At 34.0% G+C, this 23,485-nt stretch overlaps 1 protein-coding gene across 4 annotated transcripts in view; it reads left to right on the top strand.

The window, feature by feature from the left end:
• Positions 1 to 23,485, top strand: part of LOC145284726 (hepatocyte growth factor-regulated tyrosine kinase substrate-like) — a 344,930-nt gene that overhangs the window by 158,279 nt on the left and 163,166 nt on the right. For 2 of the 4 annotated variants that reach the window (XM_080133654.1, XM_080133656.1), the window contains exons 8-9: positions 11,955 to 12,027; positions 12,845 to 12,868. In XM_080133654.1, the coding sequence (XP_079989780.1) occupies positions 11,955 to 12,027; positions 12,845 to 12,868 (97 nt within the window). The remainder of the gene's footprint in view (positions 1 to 11,954; positions 12,028 to 12,844; positions 12,869 to 23,485) is intronic. The other 2 variants (XM_080133655.1, XM_080133657.1) reach the window with 1 other exon arrangement.

Below are 23,485 nucleotides of genomic sequence, written 5' to 3'. Positions count from 1 at the left end.
GATACTACTTAAAGAAAAATTAATAGATGTGGTAATTTGACATGATAGTCTTCAGTCACACAAGTAATTTCTTAAAGACAAACATGGAAAAGAAAAAAAAAAGTCAACCTCAAGAGGAAAGGATATTTTAAAAAGGGATGTGTGAAATGAGGTAAACTGCTATACCTATTTCTGAAATAATGGATAGACAAAGAGACTATAAATATAGTTACATTTAACATTATTGAGTAAACAATTTCTGAAATAATGGATAGACAAAGAGACTATAAATATAGTTACATTTAACATTATTGAGTAAACAATTTCTGAAATAATGGATAGACAAAGAGACTATAAATATAGTTACATCTAACATTATTGAGTAAACAATTTCTGAAATAATGGATAGACAAAGAGACTATAAATATAGTTACATTTAACATATTATTGAGTAAACAATTTCTGAAATAATGGATATACAAAGAGACTATAAATGTAGTTACATCTAACATATTATTGAGTAAACAATTTCTGAAATAATGGATATACAAAGAGACTATAAATATAGTTACATCTAACATATTATTGAGTAAACAATTTCTGAAATAATGGATAGACAAAGAGACTATAAATATAGTTACATCTAACACATTATTGAGTAAACAATTTCTGAAATAATGGATAGACAAAGAGACTATAAATATAGTTACATCTAACATATTATATAGTAAACACAATCACTTCAGAACAACCCTGAGGAAAAGAAGTGTTCAGCTGCAAATTTCAACAGTTGGTCCATAAGGTTCCAGGATGTAACGTTCATTTACGAGGGGTGTGCAATAAGTAATGCCCCTGACCCACTTCCCATAGCAGTAGAGCAACAAAACTTGGCACAGTTATTAGTCTTTCTCTACAAAGGAACCACCCAGAGTTATGCATTTCTCCCATCGTTTGTATGCAGCTCTGGAGACCGTTTTTTTAGAACACCCTAGGTTGGTGCTCCAACCATGACGTGACTGCAGAAATCAAGGCTGCATCATCTGGGAAACACTTTCCTTTCAAAAACCACTTCATGGCTGGGAAGAGGTGAAAGGGCAGGAGAGTAGGGAGGATGAAGGAGAATTTCATAACCACGAGCCCGTGCTTCTGATCTGGCGACATGCGAGTTGTGGACCGGAGCGTTGTCCTGCAGGAGGAGGGTACCTTTGCTGATCTTGCCCCGCCTCTTGATTTTGATAGCTTCGCTTAATTTCCTCAAAAGTGAAGCATAATAGGCTCCTGTAATTGTGGTACCCTTTACCAGGAAATCTGTTATCACTACTCCGTCCTGGTCCCAGAAGACTGAGCATCACCTTGCCAGCAGAGGGCTGCACCCTTGCCTTCTTTGGCTTCCACTGCATTGACTGGGCTTTGGTCTCTGGATCATAGTAATGGACCCAGGTTTCATCCTTTTGAAAAACTTTGACTCATCTTCTTGGCACATCTCCAAATTCATCCTCGAGCACTCAATGCGTTCTCGCTTCTGGAATGGTGTGAGCAACCTGGGAATCCATCTGGCAGACACCTTATGCATATGCAAATGGTCATGAATGATGTTTCCACAGACCCTGTACTAATCTTGACATCTTAAGCTATTTGGCGAATAGTAATGCGCCGATCTTCGAAAATGGCAGCCTCAACTTGACGGAGAGATGCCTCATTAATGGCAGAAGTGGAGGGGGGGGCGACCAGGTCTGGGAGCTGTTTCCACAGACTTCCGGCCATGTTTGAAGTCACGATGCCAGCGTTTTACAAGGTCATATGATGGGGCATTATCACCATAAGTTTCTTTCATTTCATCAAAAGTCTCCTGTGGTGTGCGTCCTTTCAAATACAAAAACCGGATCACTGCTTGACATTTAACAGTCTCCATTTCACATCTGACTCAGTTCAAACACCTGTAAAACAGAAACCACAATTAGTTCAGAGCTGTAATTTGCCACATAACCCATAGAGATATAAATCATTGCACATGCAAAATTTCAGCTAGATCAGATAACTGGAAGTGGGTCAGGGGCATTACTTATTACACGTCCCTTTTTCTAAAATTTTGTTCCTTTTATTTGAAGTGGCTCATTTTTTTTCTACATTCTTTTTTAACAGTGGAGTTCACCTACCCCTGTTTTTTTGTTTTTTTTACCAGTCCTGTATAACTGAAATCATGCACGTACAAAACTGTTTTTTTTTTCTTTTTAGAATAGGATTTATTCTTTTTTGCCTGCACACTTTTTTATGTATATCATTTTACAGCTTTAGTGTTTGAATATTTTTTCACTAATTTTCACTATTCTCATTATTCCCTCAACTTTTATTAAGCTCATTACGATTACTCTCTGAGAGAATACTCCATGCATCTCAAATGCCTGGAAAGAACTGAAAATCTTTTCCCTTTTTTAAAATTTCTCAACTGTCCAAATCTCTTCTACAAACCAGCAGAAACTCAATCTTGTAGTTTTATTTTTGTTAGGTTCATCATTTTAGGATTTTTCAAAAAGCTTTTCTATAATTTCAACATTTAAAAAAATTTTCAAACCCAGACCAATATGAATACAGGAGAGTATTTCTAGTTTACGCTAGGTACACATGGTGCAAAGAAATGATGTCGACCACAACCAATATCGATTCCCTACACAACATGAATTGTATAAAATAACACTTTCGTTTATAACTTTCCCTATTTCTCCCTTACACAATTTATAACAATTATTTAGCTAGATAGGGCTTTTGATTTGCTATGCAATTAACATTTTCACTTTCAAATTAGGCATTATGTATGGGTAACAGTGGTGTCATCAATCCAAAATGATTCCATGGGATATCAGTTAACAACAGAACACTATTTGGGTCTAAGTTATATGTGCATACAGGAGCATGCACCAACTCAAACTAATTGGATCTATCTTCAATCATTGCTCTAATAACATTGACTCAGATCATTCATTCTGAATCTCCAGATGTAGGGTTTTTTAGAATAATCCATTGTTTCTGCCATTCACCGAATCATTGTCAATTGTTGTCCGCAGTCTTAGTCTTGAGGCATTACCTCCAGTTTACACAGTCAAAATCTTTGTTTACGTTCCATCATCTTTGTTTCCCAAGTGTTGTTCTCATTCACAATCTCAACAAAGAACATCTTAACACAGGTATTCTCTCCAAACATCACTCCTGCATTTTAAACCATTACAATTCTTGATGTTGCATAATCACCCACCAAATGGTTCAATCATCATGCTATCAATCATTGTCTTTCATTATATCTGGGTTCTACTGTGCAGCCCCACACACTGACATATTTTTAAATTGTGACTATTGCAAGTATTTCTGGTTCCAATTGTTAATATTTTTAGATTGGCTACATTTTCTTTCAGGTTATACAAATTTTATTTCATGTAATTTTACCCCCTTTTTATTTCCATTTTCTTTGCATCATTTCATATATATATATTTTATATATCTATAAAAGTGAAAGTGTCTGTGTGTGTGTGTGTGTCTGTGTATATTTCCCTACCAAATAACTCTGTCAATTTTTGGTCTAGAGATTTGAGATTCCACATAAGGCGTATTGACATTTGGGAAAATCTTTTTAATCGGTTTTCAGGCAGAAATTTAGCTCTCAAGGGGTCAAAGTTAAACGATTTGACCTTTGAAAACTCTACCAAACTCTTCTGCCAATTTTGTACCTAAACACTTGAAATTTTAAATGTAAGTTACTTGCACATGGATCAAACTTTTGAATTTGATTTGAGCTCCAAAAAATAAATGTTATGGGGTCAAAATTGGGGTCAAAGTTAAAAAAAATTTGGACCTCAGCAGTCTCTACCAAATTACTCAGCCAGTTTCTGGTCTAAACATTTGAAATTTTACATAAAGGGTATTCAGAGATAGAGTAAGCTTTTTAATCAGTTTGGGTCGAAAATATGAGTTGCCAAGGGGCCAAAGTTAAAAAGATTTAATCCTGGCGGTGTCTAGCAAACTGCTCAGCCAATATTTGGTCTAAATATTTGAAATTTTACATAACAGGTGTTCAGACATGCAGCAAGCATTTTAATCAGTTTTGGGATGAAAATTTGGCTGCCAAAAGGTCAAAGTTAAGAGTTGACTTTTGCGGATTCTACCAAACTTCTCCGCCAATTTTTGGTTCAAAGACTTGAAATTTTAGATGTAGGTAACTTGGACATTAGTAAAACTTTCTTGACCTCTGCAGTCTCTACGAAATTACTCAAATTTTGGTCTAAACATTTGAAATCTTACATAAAGTGTACTCACATGCAGGGCAAATTATGAACAGTACATAGGGCCTGAGCAAAGCTGGGCTGAATTGCTAGTATAAAACAAAAAGAAATACCCACAGATGCACACACACACACACACACACACTTGCCCCAAGTTGTTCACAATAGTATTTTCCAACCTTTTCCTTGACACAGCAATTATTTTCTTTCATTCATACAAAATTAAGATGTCCAAAATAAGTTGACATTTCAAAAATTGTTCTCGAGTGCATGTACAACTATAAACACTCATTACAACATCGCTTTATTACGGATTTATCTTTTTTACGTTCATTTTATCAATTCTGTTTTTAAAATCAGATAACATATCTCATTTAAAATATTTTGATTGCAGAAATTTTCCTCTGAACCAAAGTACTGTAGGTTTGCAACAACTGATGCCACATACAAATTTATTATGTCGCAACTATTAGCCACTATCTTATGTAACTTTAGAACAACATTTTAGACACAGTCGTTATAATAAAATCCTACATTTCGTCCTAGGAGTAACATCATCACAACCATCTTTAGAGGAAGTAGTTCCTATTTTTCCCTCTAAATATCAAGTCCTCCTACCGCCCCCAGTCAACACTGGGAGAAAACATGCACATATATTATGCTTGCACCCTTCGTAACTAGATCATAAACTCAGACGTAACATAATCTTTCCCTTTTCCGATTCAAAAATAATAAAGTCTCCCCAAACTAATTCTGCTCATTCTGATTGGCCCAGCTCTGACTATTGCTATATTCTAGATTAACGGTATTTGCATGCTAAACGAAAGCTAATGTACCATTCAAATATGGCGTTGCAATGATACCTACTTTTCCCTCCAAGTTTATTTTCTTACATTTTATAGCATCAATAATATCTACATTAGTTATTCTCCGCCGCTCTCTCTCTATATTCTTTCCAACAACCTCTCTCTTGCTTGATCACTCCCTTTCGCTCTCCTTTTTACATTTTTTTTTTTTTTTTAGGCCAAAGAAAAAAAACATTACACAACGATACCGAAGTAAAAAGAACAAACATTTCATGCCATCAACATTATCTATGCCAGTTTTTATTTTCTCTCTCTCTCTCTCTCTGTACATTTCTTTTTATGCAAAAAAAAAAAAAAAAAAAAAAATTTAAATCATTTTACGGTGTCAACACTATCTACAGCAGTTTTTATTTCCTTCCTTTCTCTCTCTCTCTTGCTAGCTTGCTCTTTAGATTATCTTTCTCTGCAAAAATAAATAAAAAAAACATTGACACTATCTACACCAGTTTTTATTTCCTTTCTTGCTTGTTCACTTTTTACATTTCTTTTTATGCTGAAAAAACACCCCCAACATTTTACAGCATCAACGTTATCTACAACAGTTTTAATTTCCTCTCTCTCTGTATGTATGTATATTCTTCCCAACTCTCCTCTCTCTCAAACTATTTTCTGTATTAATTTACTTATGGATATTTTTTCTATAATGACAAAATAAAAACAGTTTGCCACACTAATTCCTTCTTTTTTGTTTTTAGTGAGGGGGGCATTTACACAAACTAAGCCACAGCAATGTGTCACCAGGTATGGCTAGTCTAAAATATGTATAATTTACTAATCCAGCCTCGGTTCCATATTGCCCAACTGAACACTTTGCAGATGCAATCTGTATCAGAAGTGCATGTATTTATATCTCATCAACATATGCAATACATAATAAACTCTTTTCAATCTGAAAACGCTTCCCAATATGTAGATTAATCATGGTCTATCTTGTCCCCATAGTTTCTTAATTCTTCAAAAACAAATCAATCTATCTGACACTAAAATTTCAAAATTTTAACTTTTACCCTTTGCTCTCCTGTATTAAAGGTCCACAAAAATTATTCATTACCTATCATTCATGGAGTGTTAGGACCTTGCCACTTTAATGCATCACAGCCTGCATCCCTCACACAAAGAAATTATCCAATCTACATGCAGATAAACAATGGAGAAGAAGAGAAAAATGCTATAATTATCTATGGCAATTCTTTCTTTTAAAACTTATCTCTATTATTCATCTAATATCTATTATTATATAAAAGGAACCGTGTGTGTGTGTTAGAAATTTTATGGACTCAGAAACTGCTGGGCCGATGTTTTTTTAATTATTTATTTTAAGTTCACACGAAGGTAGTTGATTTGTCTGGAAGTGTTCTATATATAGGTTTTGTATCAGAATGGTCTGAGGAGTTTCAATAATCGAAAAAAAATGATTAAAGAAGGAAGCCCAATTTTGATTAAAGTTAACACTTTTATATAAGTTTACATCACAGGTGCGTTTGAGAAGTTTTATCACCACACTAGCAGAAAGGCCCAGCCTATAAAATCAACTGTAGATTCTTATATATGACAAGGGTGTGTTTAAAATGAATGTTTCTTTTTAGAGCACAATTAAACCATGATACTTGACTTTTGCATTTTAAACATTAAGTGAAGCCATTATTTGCAGATAGTTTTACAAAATCAAAAAATGAAATGTACATTACAATGTATTGTGGACTAAGTGCCTGCAGGGAAGTATACGAAGCTGCGCAGGACGGGGTGGGGGTCGGCATCCCTAACTAAAGCTTACACACACATTTTAAAAATGTGAATATCGCAAGTATTTCTGGTTCCAATTGTTCATATTTTTAGACTGGCTACAACATAGGCTAAGCTTTTCTTTCATATTATACAAATTATTAAAGCAATCACTCAATCTATTTGATTAAAAAATATGAGCGAGTGGAATATTTGGTGATCCTCATTCAATCTCAGACATTGTCTGGTGTGCCTGCTAGTTCATAATGTAAAGTAAATTTAGATTAGAAAATAAATTAATTGTATCTCATCCTTATTTATTTATCCCCCTGCCTTTTTGTTTTTCATAATTAAATTTTTTTCTTTTTTTAGTTTATTCATATCAACTTAGAAATGAAAGTTCAACATGTAAGTCCATGGATAACCCCTAACAAATGCGCACCAAAAGTCTACTAGCTGAATTGCTACTCTTCAGTTTGATCAGATAATCTGTCCTCACCCAACAACCACCATCACCACCACCACTACTACTATTAGCCCCTGTCTTTCACTCTTTCTGCAATTTAAAAAAATATACATTTACAAAGAACTGATAATTTATTTATTTGTCTTTTTTTTTTTTTTTCTTTTTTTCTTTTTTTTTTTTTCTTTTTATAGAATTTTTTTTTTTTCCTTTCTTTTGAAGAAACAATTGTCACACACATAATTCAATTATGTTCTGCAAGGCCAAGAATGAAAACAACAATTCATCAAGAACGCCAAACCAAGCATCATGATTAGGAAAGGAATTAAAAAAAATCAAAAAAACAAACTAAAATCCAAGAATGGGTATCTGAAATAAACAACTTGAAGCATAAAAAATGTTTCCAGTTGACCAGATTTCACTAGACCCCATCAGTGGGGCATCAGAATATGCCGATTGTCCCCCTGCAGAGAGTAGAAGTCCCTCAGTGAAGCTACCTGTTGGCCGTAGGTAGCAACCCGTAATGTCTTGGGATGGGATCCTGGTGGTTGAGCAAACCATGACTAGGAAAAAAAAAGTTGTGAACCTGCAACACACTACTTCAGCCTTTACCTTGACTAGACGGAAGGTCGGAGACGCCCGATCCGATCAATTGGCTAGTCATGCCAAGCCGTAACACTTACACTAGCAAATATTAATCACAAAAAAAAAAAAAAAAAAAAATGAAGTCTAAAGATAAAACAATATCTTACTCTTACTACAAATACAGGCAAACCAAATAAGTGTTGGAAGGCAGTGGCAAGGGTCAATCAATAGCTGAGATAAAACCACATGACTGCTCCCTACCCAATGTTTCTCTTAAACTGGGAAAATGAAACTAAAGGAGGAATCAGGAAGCGATGGCATTAACTGATTGAGTATATCTTTTTTATATCCTTGGGATGAAAGGGCAAATGGGTCCCCCCCCCTAACATCTCCCACATTTGGACTCCAAGGAGGGTGAGGAGCAAGAAAGATGAAAAACTAATCAACTATATACATGGATCTAATGATCAAAAAACCCAGAAAAACCAAAAGAACTCACTCTGACATTTCAGATGTCACCAGCTCAGACAGTGAGCAAGAATGCAATCTTGAACATATTGATAAAGAAAACTTCCCAAGATTCATAGTTATTGAAACTTTGGAAGGAAAAAGACCAGCGATCTGTTTCCATTTCTAATTAAAAAAGTATTAACTCAAAACAGCAATCTTAAAACAGTTAAAAAAATGAAAAATGGCAACCTACTTGTTACAGTAGACAACGACAAAGATGCCAAAAATCTTAGGAATGGAAAAATTCCATATTTATAAATGTAAGGCTTTTGCTCACAAAAGGCTAAACACCTCAAAAGGCATCATAAGAAGCCATGAACTAACATTAGCTACAACAGAAGAAATCAAAAATGCTCTAAGAAAGGAAGTGATTGATCATGTCCGCATTAACATAAGAAGGAACAGTCAATCCATACCTAGAACGATGTATATACTAACATTTGATACTCCTAAAATTCCAAAAGAAGTCAAAATTGGATACACAATGGAAAAAGTGGAACTATATATATCAGCCCCTCTGAGATGTTTTAAATGTAAAAAATATGGTCACCATAGAGAAATTTGCAGAGGGCACAAAATATGTGGAAAATGTGGTCTAAAAGAACCCAACCACATGGAAAATGAATGCCCCAATGAAACTAAATGTCCAAATTTCCTGGGGAAACTATCCAGCATACTCCAAAATATGCAAAACCTTCAAAAAGGAAAAAGAAATTGTGGAAGTAAAATACAAAGAAAATATATCCTTCCCTGAAAATGGTAGACTCCTATCAAAAAGTAAACACCTATGCAAACGTCAAAAAAAATTCAAGCCAAACTAACCAAACCAATTACCAAGAGTTACTCAATAAACTAGTTTCTGAACTCAAAAATCTAATTGAAACTTTAAGAACAAACCAAAATAAAACTAACAAGAAACAAATACTAGTATCTTGGAAAACTCAATTAAATGACCAAAACCAAAAACATTTTCCAAAGAGCAAAATAGAATCGGATCAACAAAAACTACAAATAAACCAATGTGAAAGATCCAAGTCACGAACAAGGACAAAAGTAAACATTAACACATCACATATCAGGAAAGATGGAAGCAGAACAGAAAAACAAAAAACCTCTTTCCGAAAACAAAATTAAACAAAAAACAGAAACAGTATTCAATTAGAAAACGAAAATAAATTTGAATTAATTGAAACCGAGTTCCGGAAAGACACATCAGAGCAAATCAAAAAACCCCAAACCAAAACATAAAAAAAATCTCAGCAAGATTTCTCAGCTGAGACACAGACATTAACAAGAGACACACCCTCTACATCCAAAGAGATGGAGATGGATGAGAACTAAAAAAAAAAAATAAATAAATAAATAATATATAACTAAACCCAAAACACCAAATAACAAACTAAAATACAAAATATAACACAGAACCATACCGGATAGTTTAATGCCTAAGAGCCTGCTTTTCTCTGAGAAGCAGTTGAATTCAACTAGCTCTCAGATGTCCAACTTCGACTACCTCATCTTTGGAAGGTCGTCATCAACTTTAGCCTCCTACCCCCACCTCCTGGAATGTATATGCACCTTTAACCGCAAATCATAAATATCGAATCTTGATCGACATCATTCTCACTCATCCATCCAGAAGAACCACTCCAATGTCCATTAGAGATAACAGCTAGACAGTGTCTATTCAAAAGGCCAGAAATGCAAATCATGTAGGAAGTTGGTTTATATATGATTCTGTTTAATGAAGCATTTTATTTCAAACTGAAAGCAATTTCTGTGTGACTTAACTCAGAAACAGATATTTTCAATTTATTTAGTGCACTCCCTCTTTTCTCTTGGCTGAACATGTTTCATCTGCAGTAAATCGATGCATTACTAAACATGTCACCTAATGCATATTTGCAGTTAAACTTTTCATAATTTAAGATAAAAGGTTCAAGAAAAGGAAAAAGAAAAATATGTAAGAATAATAATATAGATAAAAGTATAAGATAAAAATTAAAATATAAAAAATTGAATAAATGGATAAATAAAATTTAATGAAAGTAAATAAAGAAAATAACACTTGTCCATGGTAGAATTACTGAATTTTTGCAAAGACTAGGAACTTGTGGTGATTAGTATATTTTCTTGAAATAAAAATCTGATAAAAACGTAATTCATAAAATCTATATATCTATAAAAGTGAACATGTCTGTCTGTCTGTGTACATTTCCCTACGCAATAACTCTGTCAATTTTTAGTCTGTAGACTCGAAATTTGAAATGCCGGGTACTGAGATTTGGGAAAATCGATGTGACGGGTGTCAGCCAGAAATTTGGCTGTTAAGGGGTCAAATTTCAACGATTTGACCTTTAAGAACTCTACCAAACTCCTCCGACAATTTTGGGTCTAGACACTTGAAATTTTAGATATAGGTTCCTTGAACCTGGATCTAACTTAATAAAGTGATTTGAGCCCGAAACTATAAATTTTAAGGGGTCATAATAGGGGTCAAAGTTTTAAAAAATTAACCATTTTTTTTGTTTTTTTGCTTTTTTTGCACAGCATACACCTCCAAACACCCGAGCAACGCCGGGCACCCCTGCTAGTGTAAAATAATGATGAAAATTATTAAACTAAAATAAATTAAGTGATGAAATATAATGAAGTGATCTAAAATTAAAGTTAGATGAAAATTAAATAAATATATTAATATTAAAATTTTAAAATGTTAAAAAAAAATGTTGACTAAAGGTAAACCTAAAATAAGCATAAGAACACTTTAGTTGGTTAAAATAAAATTAAATAGATGAAGGAAAGTATTAAATGTTAAGTTAGGGATGTAAAGATACAAATAAAACAAACTAATTAAAAATTGCACATTAAAGTATGCTATATATATGATATATATTTCTATTGTGTATGGGAACAAATGAAATAATAAATTAGGTAAGAGTTAAATATATATTTAAATTTTACTTTTAATAATAAAAATCAAAACAAAATGAAAAATTTAAATTAAAATAGAATTTAAATAGGACCTTGTACCTACAATAGATGTATAGTGATTCAAAAGAGGTGTTTTTTTTAGCTAGAGTGGGTGTAAGTAAATGTATGGATAGTTATATTTTCTTTCATGGGTATATGTATTTTTGTAAGTGTGTACTCTTGTGTATGCACTGTTTTTGTGCAATCACACACCCACATTGTCTCATCAAGTTCCATGAATGTTCCTGCTATGTTTTGGAGGTCTTGCAGCATACATTAATTTAGTGCTCAGGATGATTGGTTACTTCATTAGAGCATATTTTTTGCAGTTTGGCTATATATTGAAAATTACAGGTTTGATATTTGAATAAATTGCTGGTAAAGCAATAATAATGTAATAGTATTTTTTTTTCTTTCCTCAATAATATATATATGCTACATTTCTTGAAATGTGGTGATCCAGTATTTCTGGTGATCCAATATTTTGGATTTTTATCAGTTGACAATTTTTTTAAAGAAATATCATTTGCATATATATATATGTGTGTGTGTGTGTATATATGTATATGTATATATCTTTTGTAGGGATAAAAAGCCAACAGAAACTGATTCGCTGCCCTCAGAATATCTGGCCAGTTCATTATCTAAGCAATCACAAGTAAGTTACTGCTTATATCTTTCAATTTACTCCTTTTTTTCAATCCCTACCCAGTACAGTCTTTTTATGTTACTTATAATCTAATGTTTTAATATTTTTTTTTTTTTATAGTTTTATATATTTTTCAAATTGGTGATATTATTTTCAAAACTGAGAAAATTTGTTTTGATGCATTTTAACACGTTTTCACTCTATAAACTTTGATGCAGCTTGTATTTATGTAGTTAATAGAAATTCTAAAATAAGTTTGCCTTATCTTTTTTCCATTTTACTTTCATTTCTTTTTCTGATGAATTCATACAAATAAGTTTTAACAAACTTCATTACCAGTGTAAATAAAATAAAGCAAAAATAATAAAGGATTACTTTTTTATTTTCATAAAATATTTTCTTTAACAAGCTTAATTCAATCAAAAATTTGTACATTCAAATGGTCTGCAAATGTATACGAACAATGTTTAAAATGGATGGTAAACCAAATATGATGATGCTTTTGGAAAGTACATTGTGAATTTCATTTTTATAGTTTAGTTATAATCTATGAATTATATTCCCTAAAATTTCACAAGAAAAATAGAAATATTTTTTATGTAGCAAAATATTAATATTTCCTTTTTAAGTTGCTATGATGATTCTAATATTACTATCTTCAGCTGAATTTTGCAACATTTGTTTTTTTCTTTGATTGAAATAGACTTTAAATGCTGTAGTACAATTTTGGAAATATTGGAAAAATGTATTAAATGTTAGTTTTATTTGCAAATTTCAATGCAATTTGATTCCTTCTATTTTTGCTGTTTCCTCCATCTTCAAACAGAAGGGAACAAGAAAGCAAGAGAATGTAAGAACCCCTTTTTCTCTTTTCTACAACTGTTTAATTGTTAATTCAATTTAAGCATTATCATATACAGATGAGCTTTGTGCTTTCGTTGAATTCATTTCATCTGTTTTGAAATTTTTTTTCTAAACAATTCAACATAAATCTTTGTAAGACGATAATTTTGATATATTATTGATAAACATTCTTGTTATTGAACTTTAGCAAAATTACTTAAATCTTGGTCAGACACCATTTAACTTGTGATAAGGTTATTCTTAGAATGCATACTTTGTCGTTATCATATCAGAATTCATTTGATGCTTCAAAAATATGGTTCTACATATTAGCTTCATGGATATATTTTTGTACTACCTTGTATTCACGTGCTATCTCACTAGTAATGGCCAGTCACTTTATATTTACATAATGAGAAGAGTGAGGCATGGATACATCTTGTTATAAACCTTATTCCTCCTCTGTGCAATGGTACAAAAGAAATTAATGGATATTGTGATAATAAATGCTAGAGAATTCAGTCATTTTGCTGAATGTATATAGAAGTTACAACATGAAACTGAAATTTGCCATGGTCAAAATTGCTGTTATCACTAATCTTGTTGAATATGATATATTTTGGAATGAATAAACCTTCAAAACAAATAACATTTTTCAAACCTGTAAAGGAACAAAAAATGGTAATTTAAAGATGAAATTTATGCAAATCAATTTTGAAATGCCTACTTATTGGCTAGCCAAGGTGCCTACTTATTGGCTAGCCAAGGTGCCTACTTATTGGCTAGCCAAGATGCCTACTTATTGGCTAGCCAAGATGCCTACTTATTGGCTAGCCAAGATGCCTACTTATTGGCTAGCCAAGATGCCTACTTAGACTTTTGACTGGCCAAGATCAAGAACAATGTATTTTTATAAAATGATTAAATTTAAGACTAAATGTAAGTCTGATGCAGGATAAACCCACAAGCAATGACAGCAATGTATCAATAACATAAATATCATTTGGAAATATTTATTTCTTATGTTTAGGTTTTGAAGTTCTCCAAAGATATTGATCCTCTTCTTAACAAGGATAATAATATAAGCAACATTTGAATTATTTCACTTTTGGTTAACTTTTAAAAATTAAAAAGCACTTACAGTATTTTGTATTTTAGTATTTTGTTTATTTTTAGGGAAGATTTTCATTTTGACTTTGTTTTGTATGCCATTTTCTTAGCCACACTTGCTTATGACTATGGCACACACACATAATATAAAACATCCTGCCTTAATATCTTTTATTGAAATGCACATTAACTTTTTATTGTTATTCTCTTATTTTTTAAACTGCCTGCTGCCTGAGACTTTTCCTATTTTAGACACAATTTCTGCATGATCACTAGCTATCATTTGTGTTGTTTCAATTAAAAAAATAATTTTATATAATCATTTTGTTGTACAAATTTTGTTTTATAATTTGCTTTAATGCAAAGAAATAAAATATACTTTTTTACCATTTTTCTTTTTCAATGAAATCTTGATAATTTTTTTTCAAGTTTTCATGCAATAGTATACATTGCTTACATCTTAGAGAAAATCTCAATCCAACTAAATGTTTCAATGAAGTGAATTAGAATTTCTTTGAAAATTTCTACTTTTTCAGATCAGCATTTGGCTATGGAATACAGAAACACTTTTGCTGACCTATTAATAATGGGTCTTATATTTAACTACACCAGTACATATAATTTATTATTGAACTACAGCAGTACCATAATATATAACTAATCTTATTTACCACTGCAGTTCTTTGAAATAATTGTGAGTTTTGATTTCAAACATAAACACACACAATATATAAGAATGAAAAGAACATTTTTAAATAGGATCCATAGCTTTAGAAAAGTTACCAAAATGGGGAAACTTCCTTCTAGAGGGTTTCCAACAGACAAACATTTATCATCACTTTGGTGTTGGTAATATTCACTCTCAGACCTTCACTTTGCATAGCATTCCTTTAATCTTTAACTTAGCAAGTAGTCCTTCCATTGTTTACAGACAAATACAAAACCTGGGATGCACAGAACACAACAAATTTGTAAATTTCATTTTACCATGAAAAACGTAACTTTTCCTGAAATCATAAAACTCTTAACAAAAACGTTCAGCCCAAAAACATTATTTCATGAATGAGGGAAATGCCTGAATTTAACTAAGAAAGATGACGAGGACTATTTAACATTTGCATCAATTGTTAACAAACATTGTGATGATTTTAAACTCGTTAAGCTGAGTGCTGACAATTTCAAATGTTTGATATTTGTACAAGGATTAGTATCAGCAAAAGACTCTGAAATTGACAGTTTTAATTAAATTAGAAAGTGAGGCAAACTTGACACTATAAAAGTTGTCTGAAGATTGCCAATAAGTAATTAACATTAAAAAGGAATTAAACAAAAAACATTGAAAACTCATATGTAAGAAAGATACATAAAAAGTCAAAACCCTATTGTCCAAAGAAAATAAAAAAAGTAAGGACATTATTTCTCCTGCACACAGACAATTTATTGAGAATCAAAAGAAGTTACCACGAAGTCCATGTTATCAGTGCAGAACCCGATATTGGAGTAAAGACTGTCCATACAACACAAAAACTTGCCTAATGAGTAATAGAATTAGACATAAAAGCTCCCTTTGTAGAGCAAAGGACAAAATTAAGTCTGGTACAACATAGTTTATTTTGATTGTTTTTTAACTTGTTTTGATATTATTTTGTCATTTTCCCATGGTACTTTTCGCTTTACCTTGCGCTTCACTTCTTTGCTGCTTCTTGGTGCGATCTAACAGTTTTCATAGGTGGTATTAGCAGTTGGTTCCTGCTCTTGTGCTTGTAAGGCATCAAATCTGTTTCACAGTTCGAATATGAATCTCTGTTTGATCTGATTGTTGTGTGACAACGTTGACCAGTTGTAGGGCTGTCTAGATGATTTTTTAGTTTTACTCGCTCGTAGACTTAACTTCAACTTAGAGGTTACAATCCTATGATCAGTAGACACACCATAGAAACTGCTATAAGCTTCAGTTATGACAGCTATTGATCCACTTCCTGTTCATAAAAAGATAGTCCGGTTGTGCCTTGTCTCCATTTGGGGATTGAGTGGTCCAGAGCTTACAGGGTCTTTTCTGAAAACGGATATTCATGCATTGTAGGTTGTTTTCAAGGAGAACTCTCCATTTCGGTTTGTTCCATCATGGAAAGAGAACTTGTGCTTGTTGTCTTCCCGTCCTATGTGCGCATTTATGTTACCCCCCGATAACCAATAAATTATGTTTGGGGATTGAGTGCACTATTGCTGTGAGTTCATCGTAGAAATTCAGGATCTCTTGCTTGTCACTGACGTTGGTAGGGCTGTAGCAACAAATCACAGTAGTAGCAGGATTACCACTGAAAGTAGCAAGAATTATCCTTTGCACTCAGCACTGTTAAATGATTTCAATGCTCGAGTGGTTGAATTTTTCCATGCTGACGCTGATTTCATGGTACTTTATGTCCATGTCGTTGTGGAAGAGACGGTGCTCTTGAATACACACAATATCGATATCATGTTCTTTGGATGAAGCAACAAGTTCTGATATTTGAGATGTGTGTTGAAGTGTCCGTACATTAAAGGTGGATATTTTGATGGTATGTCTACATTTTGCTAGCCTAGGTTTTGGTGCTGTAGTAAACCTGTCGATAGCTGTGGCCAGTGCCGGCACACCAAGTAGCAACCCTTGGTTACCTGTGTGGCAGTCAATGCGGTATGGAATTCTGGTTTGATTTAGTCATATTGAATCTTTCGATAGCTCGGATAATATCACTGGTGTGAGCTACGTCTACAGGCGAATCGCAGTAGTTTCTCAATTAGACTAGTTGAACCTGACCGTTGATCTCTTAATGATTCTTCCGCTCAGCATCTTTTGTACCCTGTCATTGACTGATTCTTTAGTTCTTCCGCCAAGGCGCATAACTGTCATGCTGCTCCCCATGACGTTATCAGAGCCCATAAGCCAGTTCAGGTTCTACATTAGTCTTCCGTCATGAGTGGTCCTACATGATTACCGTAGACTATATCCTCGTTCTGCCACGATTTAGGTCTGAAGTGAGTGTTTCTTTCATCCAACAGTATAGCCTGTTGAGCTAATCCTATACTGTTGTAATTTCCGCACGAGCTATAACGTAACGTAATCAAAAAGCAACATAAATACCCTACTTGACAGAATACAAAATTAAGGAAACAGGCGCTTCAAGAGCTTAGTATGATGTATCAGAACAACAGAAGTATGTTCAAGAGCAAATAGATCGAATCCAGAATGCAGCAGATAACAAACAATCATATCTGGCTTGACAAGTAGTAAATGAGATATCTAGGCGCAAACGACCTGCAAAAGCTAAGTTAAAGGCAAACACTCCAGAAAATGCATGTTCGAAATGGAAAGCACATTTTGAAAAGCTGCTCGGAAACAAACCAGAAGTGACAGACCAACCAATTCAGCCGATTGGTGTACAGGAACTCGATATTGAGAAAGGTGATTTTACAATGGAGGAACTTCTAAATATACTAAAGAAGACCAAGAATCGTAAAGCTGCAGGCTTAGATAACATACCTCCTGAAGTATGGAAGACAGGTGGCTTCAATGACATCCTTCTTAATTCATGCAATTCTGTATATAAACAAAAAGTTATTCATGTATGGAGGGAAAGATGCATACTTTCCTTCCCCAAGAAGGGTGACCTAAGCATACCAAGCAACTACAGAGGAATAACACTCACTCCAATTGCAGCAAAAATCTACAATGCCTTGCTTCTCAACTGTATCCAGCCAAGATCGAAGAAGTTCTCAGAAAGAACCAAAATGGATTTAGAAAGAATCGCTCTACTACTAGTCAAATGCTTACTGTTAGGAGACTGATTGAAGGAGTCAAAGCCAAAAACATTGAGGCAGTCATGATCTTTGTAGATTTCTCCAAAGCATTTGACTCCATACATAGAGGAAAAATGGCCAGCATATTAAAAGCATATCGCATTCCAAATGAAATCATTAATGCTATCATGATGCTATATGAGCACACTTGAGTAATGCTTCACTCTAAATGAATCCAGAAACAGACGTCATCAATCAGCATACATAACTGATGCAGATTACACAGACGATATTGCTTTGTTCGCGAACAACACTGCTGATGTGCAAACACTGTTACATAAGCTAGAAAAGTCTGCAAATGACATTGGTCTCCACATAAATGCGGATAAGACAAAGTTTATGACTTTCAATATGAAAGGAGAGATCAGGGCTCTGGTTGGATCAACACTGAAAAAAGTCGCTGAGTTTACATATCTGGGCACCAACATAGTTTCCATGGAGAGAGATATCGGAATTCGCATCTCCAAAGCATGGGCTGCATTCAGTATGAACTTTGGGACTAACTAAAAAACTGAAAAGGCAGTAGTAGAGTCTGTCCTTGTTTACAGTGCTACAACTTGGACACTCACCATAAAATTGGAAAGAAAACTAGACGGCACATACACCCGTATGCTACGAACAGTATTAAATATATCTTGGCAAAATCATCCCATGAAGCAGCAACTTTATGGCAACCTACCTGCCATATTTAATACCATCAGAGAAAGATTCTTACGATTTGCTGGTCATTGTCTGAGGAGGAAGCATGAATTGGTGAGTGATGTATTGTTATGGACTTCACGACACGGACACGCAAGCAAAGGACGACCTAGATCCACGTACATCCAGCAAATAGCACACAACACCAACTGTGAGCCTGAGGATCTGAGGCAGCTGATGGAAGACAGGAAACTCTAGAGAGGAAGAGTCACATTGGTCCGGGCAAGGAGCCCGTCATGACGATGACAATATAGTGGAAGAAATGAAAAAGACTATGAAAATGTATGTAAATATGTGAAATTTCAGTTAGATTCAGGATCAGACTTATCAGTCATTAATTTGCATGCATAGAAAAGATTAAATAAACCTACCACTTGGTGGTGACTGGGTCGAAAATAAATTTTGGAGGTGAATTAATCACTAATCTTAAATGTAATGGTACAAAAAAGAAATTGAGTGCTCGTGTTAAGAAACAAATTTTGCAAAAATTCAATTTGTGGGATTTGCTTATAAATACTTTTTGTCAAAAGTGAAAACTCTGACAGAGAAGGAAAATCTCAAGTCGGATTTAACAAAGTTTACCTGAAGTTTTTTCAGCCAGTTTGCGAATATGCACAAAAATATCAGGCAGATTCGAACTCGGAGATAATATGCAACTAGTATTGTGATTAAATGCCTTAAAAAAGTTTCTACAAGCCTGTTTTTATGCAGCCTGTACTGTCTGGTGGCAAAGAAAAGAATAAAAATAGCTTAAGCTTCTCTTTATATGCTTACAATCTTGTCACCTGGTATACAAATGAAGTGCTTCTGGTTTTGAATAAAGAGGCTGATTTTTCAGAAACTCAGACTGTTTAGAGTGAGAAAGTAAAAAGCTTTGACAGCAGTGTTGCGAGTTTTGAAGTTGCAAGTTTTTGTCAGTGTTGAACTTTCGAGAGTTGAACAAGTATGTTACATGCCACACCAAAGATGAAATTGATGTATGTGAGGAAGAAAGTGGAGAAGAATAGAATGAGCAACCAAAATTGTGGACTTAAAGTTGACATACTTTCAAATTCATGTGGACAGGAAGCTATAGCAGTACAAATTGGTTGAATGCAAAAGTCAGATTTATTGTTAACCAAATTGGGATTTGAACTTAATTCGGCACCAAACATTATGATAGCAGTGTTCGTGTTGACCAAAGATGATGCAATAAAAAGAGCTATCTGGTTATATCGATGCTCTACTGGAAGACGAAATGGGAGGGTGAAATATTATGTCAACAAATATGGGCTGACGGCTACACCATCAGTCATTAGTAAATAAAATGGCTCTGGGATTGAAATTAAAGCAGAATAAGGCAGGAAAGTTGATGTTTGGATGAGGAAATGAGATCCCTGAAGTCAAATGCCGCCTAACAAAGCAAGAATTTTTCTTCGTGCAGGAGATTGGTTGGTCATTACCCTGTGGGTCAAATGGTTACCACTTGCACGCAGCTTTATTAAAGAGCAGACTGGTACAAACCAGTTGGAGGATGCAATTGACCAAGAGGTGCTGCGCATGATACAAGAAGTCATTGCGGAAGTGAAAAGAGTTGACCCTGTTAAAGGAGAATGGCATATAAAAAGGAACTCAGAAGAGGTAATACAGAGCAGCGCTAGCAGCCTGGCATTAGGGGCTTTGTTAGAAATAGGAGTTACTACTGAAGATGCTGCTTGGCTATGAAAAAAGGTTGATAGTGCCCACATCAATGTTGCAGAGCTTGATGCCATGATGAAGGGTATCAATTTGGCTTTGCAATCACATACCTGGATGATATAAGTGAGACCAGACAACAACGATAAAAGCATGTCCACAAGGCATTCTCTCAAATACAGAACTTTTATTTTAAAATAAAAGAAAAATGTGATTTTGTTTATGGAAGAAATAAAGTACTTGAGACACGTCATCAAAAAAAATGGTAAAAGACTGGACCTGGAAAGGGTCACAGCTATAAAGGTTATACCGGTTGCCAAAAATATTACAAAATTACAAAGATTTTTGGGATTCACGAACTATTACTAGACATTCATTCTCTATGTGCATGACCTCCAGGCACCACTGAACGAACTACTAAAAAGAAGACAGTGTGTGTGAAAATGGACACCTGAATTCCAGGCGGCATTCAATAAAATTATTAAAAAAAAAAATTAAAAAAAAAAAAAACTGAAGTCAGATTTGTTCCTCACTTATTATGACTCAAAAGTAAATATCATAGTTGCTAACGATACAAGTTCATATGGAATAAGGGCCTTTATCTTACATAAAATGCCAGATGAAAGTAAAAAAAAAAAAAAACTGATTGTATATGTATCGTGATATTGTCTGACAAAAATCACTATTCACAAATCGATAAAGAAGCTCTTGCTATTGTTTTCGCAGTTACAAAGTTCCACTGATTTATATGGATGATTTTTTTATACTGCATATCAGCAATAAACCTATATTGACCATCTTTAGTTAAAAAAAAAAATAGCTACCTGTCTACACAGTGGATAGACTGCTGAGGTGGTGCACTATTCTGCTAAATTTCAAATTAGAGTACCTCTCCTCTAAGCTGATTAGACATGTGGATGGACCTTCAAGAATTGTTCTGAGACAGAGTTGACCTCTTGAGGACTTAGTAATTGTTTTCTTACATACTGATAGTGAAATTAAAACCATAATGTTCAATATTATGAGGCCTTCTGGTCACACTGCATGAAATTAAAGGTGAAACACAAAGACAAATTTATTAGTGCTACACAATCAGCAAATACAGAATAGTTTTTCTATCAGGTCGACGAAGTTCTTGTGGGTTTTAGCTTTTAAATTTAAATTAAATCTTGGCTCAAACAAAAATTTATTGATTGAAATAAACACCATCAGAATCAAAACACTTTTACTAATGCAAAACAAGTATATTTATGCCAGTTATGTAAAAATCTTGTGTTTGGATGATGAAGTCGCCGAAGGCGTTTTTGATATCGCTTAGGTTTTTTAAGCATTTCTCACACAGAAAGTTATCGAGATACTTGAAAAAGTAGGTGAGAGGTCTGGAAATTATAATGGATGAGGCAGATTTGTAACCCAATTTATTCAAATTTTGTAAGGTTGGTTTAGCAATATGCAGTCAGGAACTGTTGTGGAGGAGAATTGGGCTGTTCACTAATGCGGGGTGTTGTTTTTGAAGTTTTTGGTGTATTTCATCCATTTGTTGACAGTATTTTTTTGTCCAGTCACAGACCATCAAACAGTCAGCTTGACCTTCTTTTGATACAACTCTAGCTTCAGGAAGTGTTGTGGAGCTATGTTGGTGTCTAACCACTTAGCTGAGCATCACTGGTTGTTTAAAGAACCCACTTTTCATCACAAGTTACAACCCTGAGAGAAATGTGTTGTTCTTGTTGCATAAAAGAAGAGATGACTCTTCATAACGGCATTTTTTTTTTTTTTTTTTTTTTTGCTGTTTAATTCATGAGGCATCCATTTATCAATCTCTCAAGTGGTTGGAAATCGTATATGTTACGTCTAATTCAGAAGCATGTTCTCAAACAGTTATGCATGGATTGGTTTCAACTAAGACTTTTAATTGATCATTGTCAACATCCGATTGCTGACCACTATGCTCATCATCTTCAAGACTAGTCATTGCCACAAAATTTCTTAAATCACCATTGTGCTGTCTTTTAAATAATGGTTCTTCGACTTCAAAACACTTCATTGATATTGCAATCAATATTTCAGCAGCTTTTCCGGCTCACTTGAATCGAAATAGAGAAAATTGTGCAAATTTGCTTTTTTTCTTTTTTTTCTTCCCCCCCCCCCCATCTTGTATTCAATGTTCTGAAAGGAAGACATAATTGTTTAAAATGATTGTAATTTAAACGATTAGATAGGGCGAAAAACGTTTTTTAAAATGATATGAAGGTATAACAAAAACTCATTTGAAATCAAAATAAAAAATTCCACAAAAACCTTCTTGTCAACCTAATGTGTGATGACATCCTACTTTACAGTTAGAGGGTCGTCATATCAAAAGCATTACAAACAAAAATCTAATGAAAGACTTTCATATGACTCGCCCAGGAATGTACAGGATGGAGAGCTTTATGCATAGTTATGTATACTGGCCAAAGATATAGATATCAAAAACATGGTTGACTCATGCAAGGATTGTGCTTTAACAGCAAAGGTACTCCAACTACTTTTAAGCCATGGCCCAAAATAAAACAACCCTAATCTAGTATTTATATAGATTTCATGGAGCCACTGGAGGATTGTTATTACCTAATTGTGGTGGGCAGTGACACAAAATAAACAGAAGTGCTCATATGTAAAAGACCCATTACGGAGGTAGTTATTAATTTCCTCCATGAATTATTTGCCTGGTATGAAGTTAGTGACTGCTTAGTGACAATAGAATCTGCTTTATGTCGATGGACTTCAAGGAGTTCTGCGAGACATTCAAAATTAAACCTGTCATGACTCCTCAGTACCACAGGTCAGTGAAATGCTTTGATACTTTTAAATAAGCATTCAAAAAAGCATGCAGCGCACCTACAGAAACGGCACAGCAACAGTTTCTATAGGATCACACCTAACCCTAATACACAATTAGCAGTATCTCCAGCGGAGACCATATTCTAAGGAAAAACGAGACCTGTATTTGAAAACTGCTGCCAAAACAAACAAAATTGAGAAGGACCACTATTGTACCTAAGAAACGCTATGAAACAAGAAAACATTTTCTACAAAATCTACAGCACATTTTTCTGGGAACTGAGCACAATAGACAAAAGAATTGGAAATATGGTGTATCAAGATCGTAAATTCACGGATAAGACACTTTAACCAAAGAAGAAAGCATCTGTTGGATAATCCCAACTATGCAACTCATAAAGAGGCAATTGAAACGATATATATTGACATTGAACCATCCCAAGCAGCTCCAGAATGCTGCTGATCGGGGAGAAAGTTT

The sequence above is a fragment of the Euprymna scolopes genome, chromosome 9 (genome assembly GCF_053919585.1).
Source record: "Euprymna scolopes isolate OS-2025 chromosome 9, ASM5391958v1, whole genome shotgun sequence".
Classification (NCBI taxonomy): Eukaryota; Metazoa; Mollusca; class Cephalopoda; order Sepiida; family Sepiolidae; genus Euprymna; species Euprymna scolopes.
Note: the sequence above shows the minus strand (reverse complement) of the source record. Positions and strands in the feature narration are given on the sequence as shown.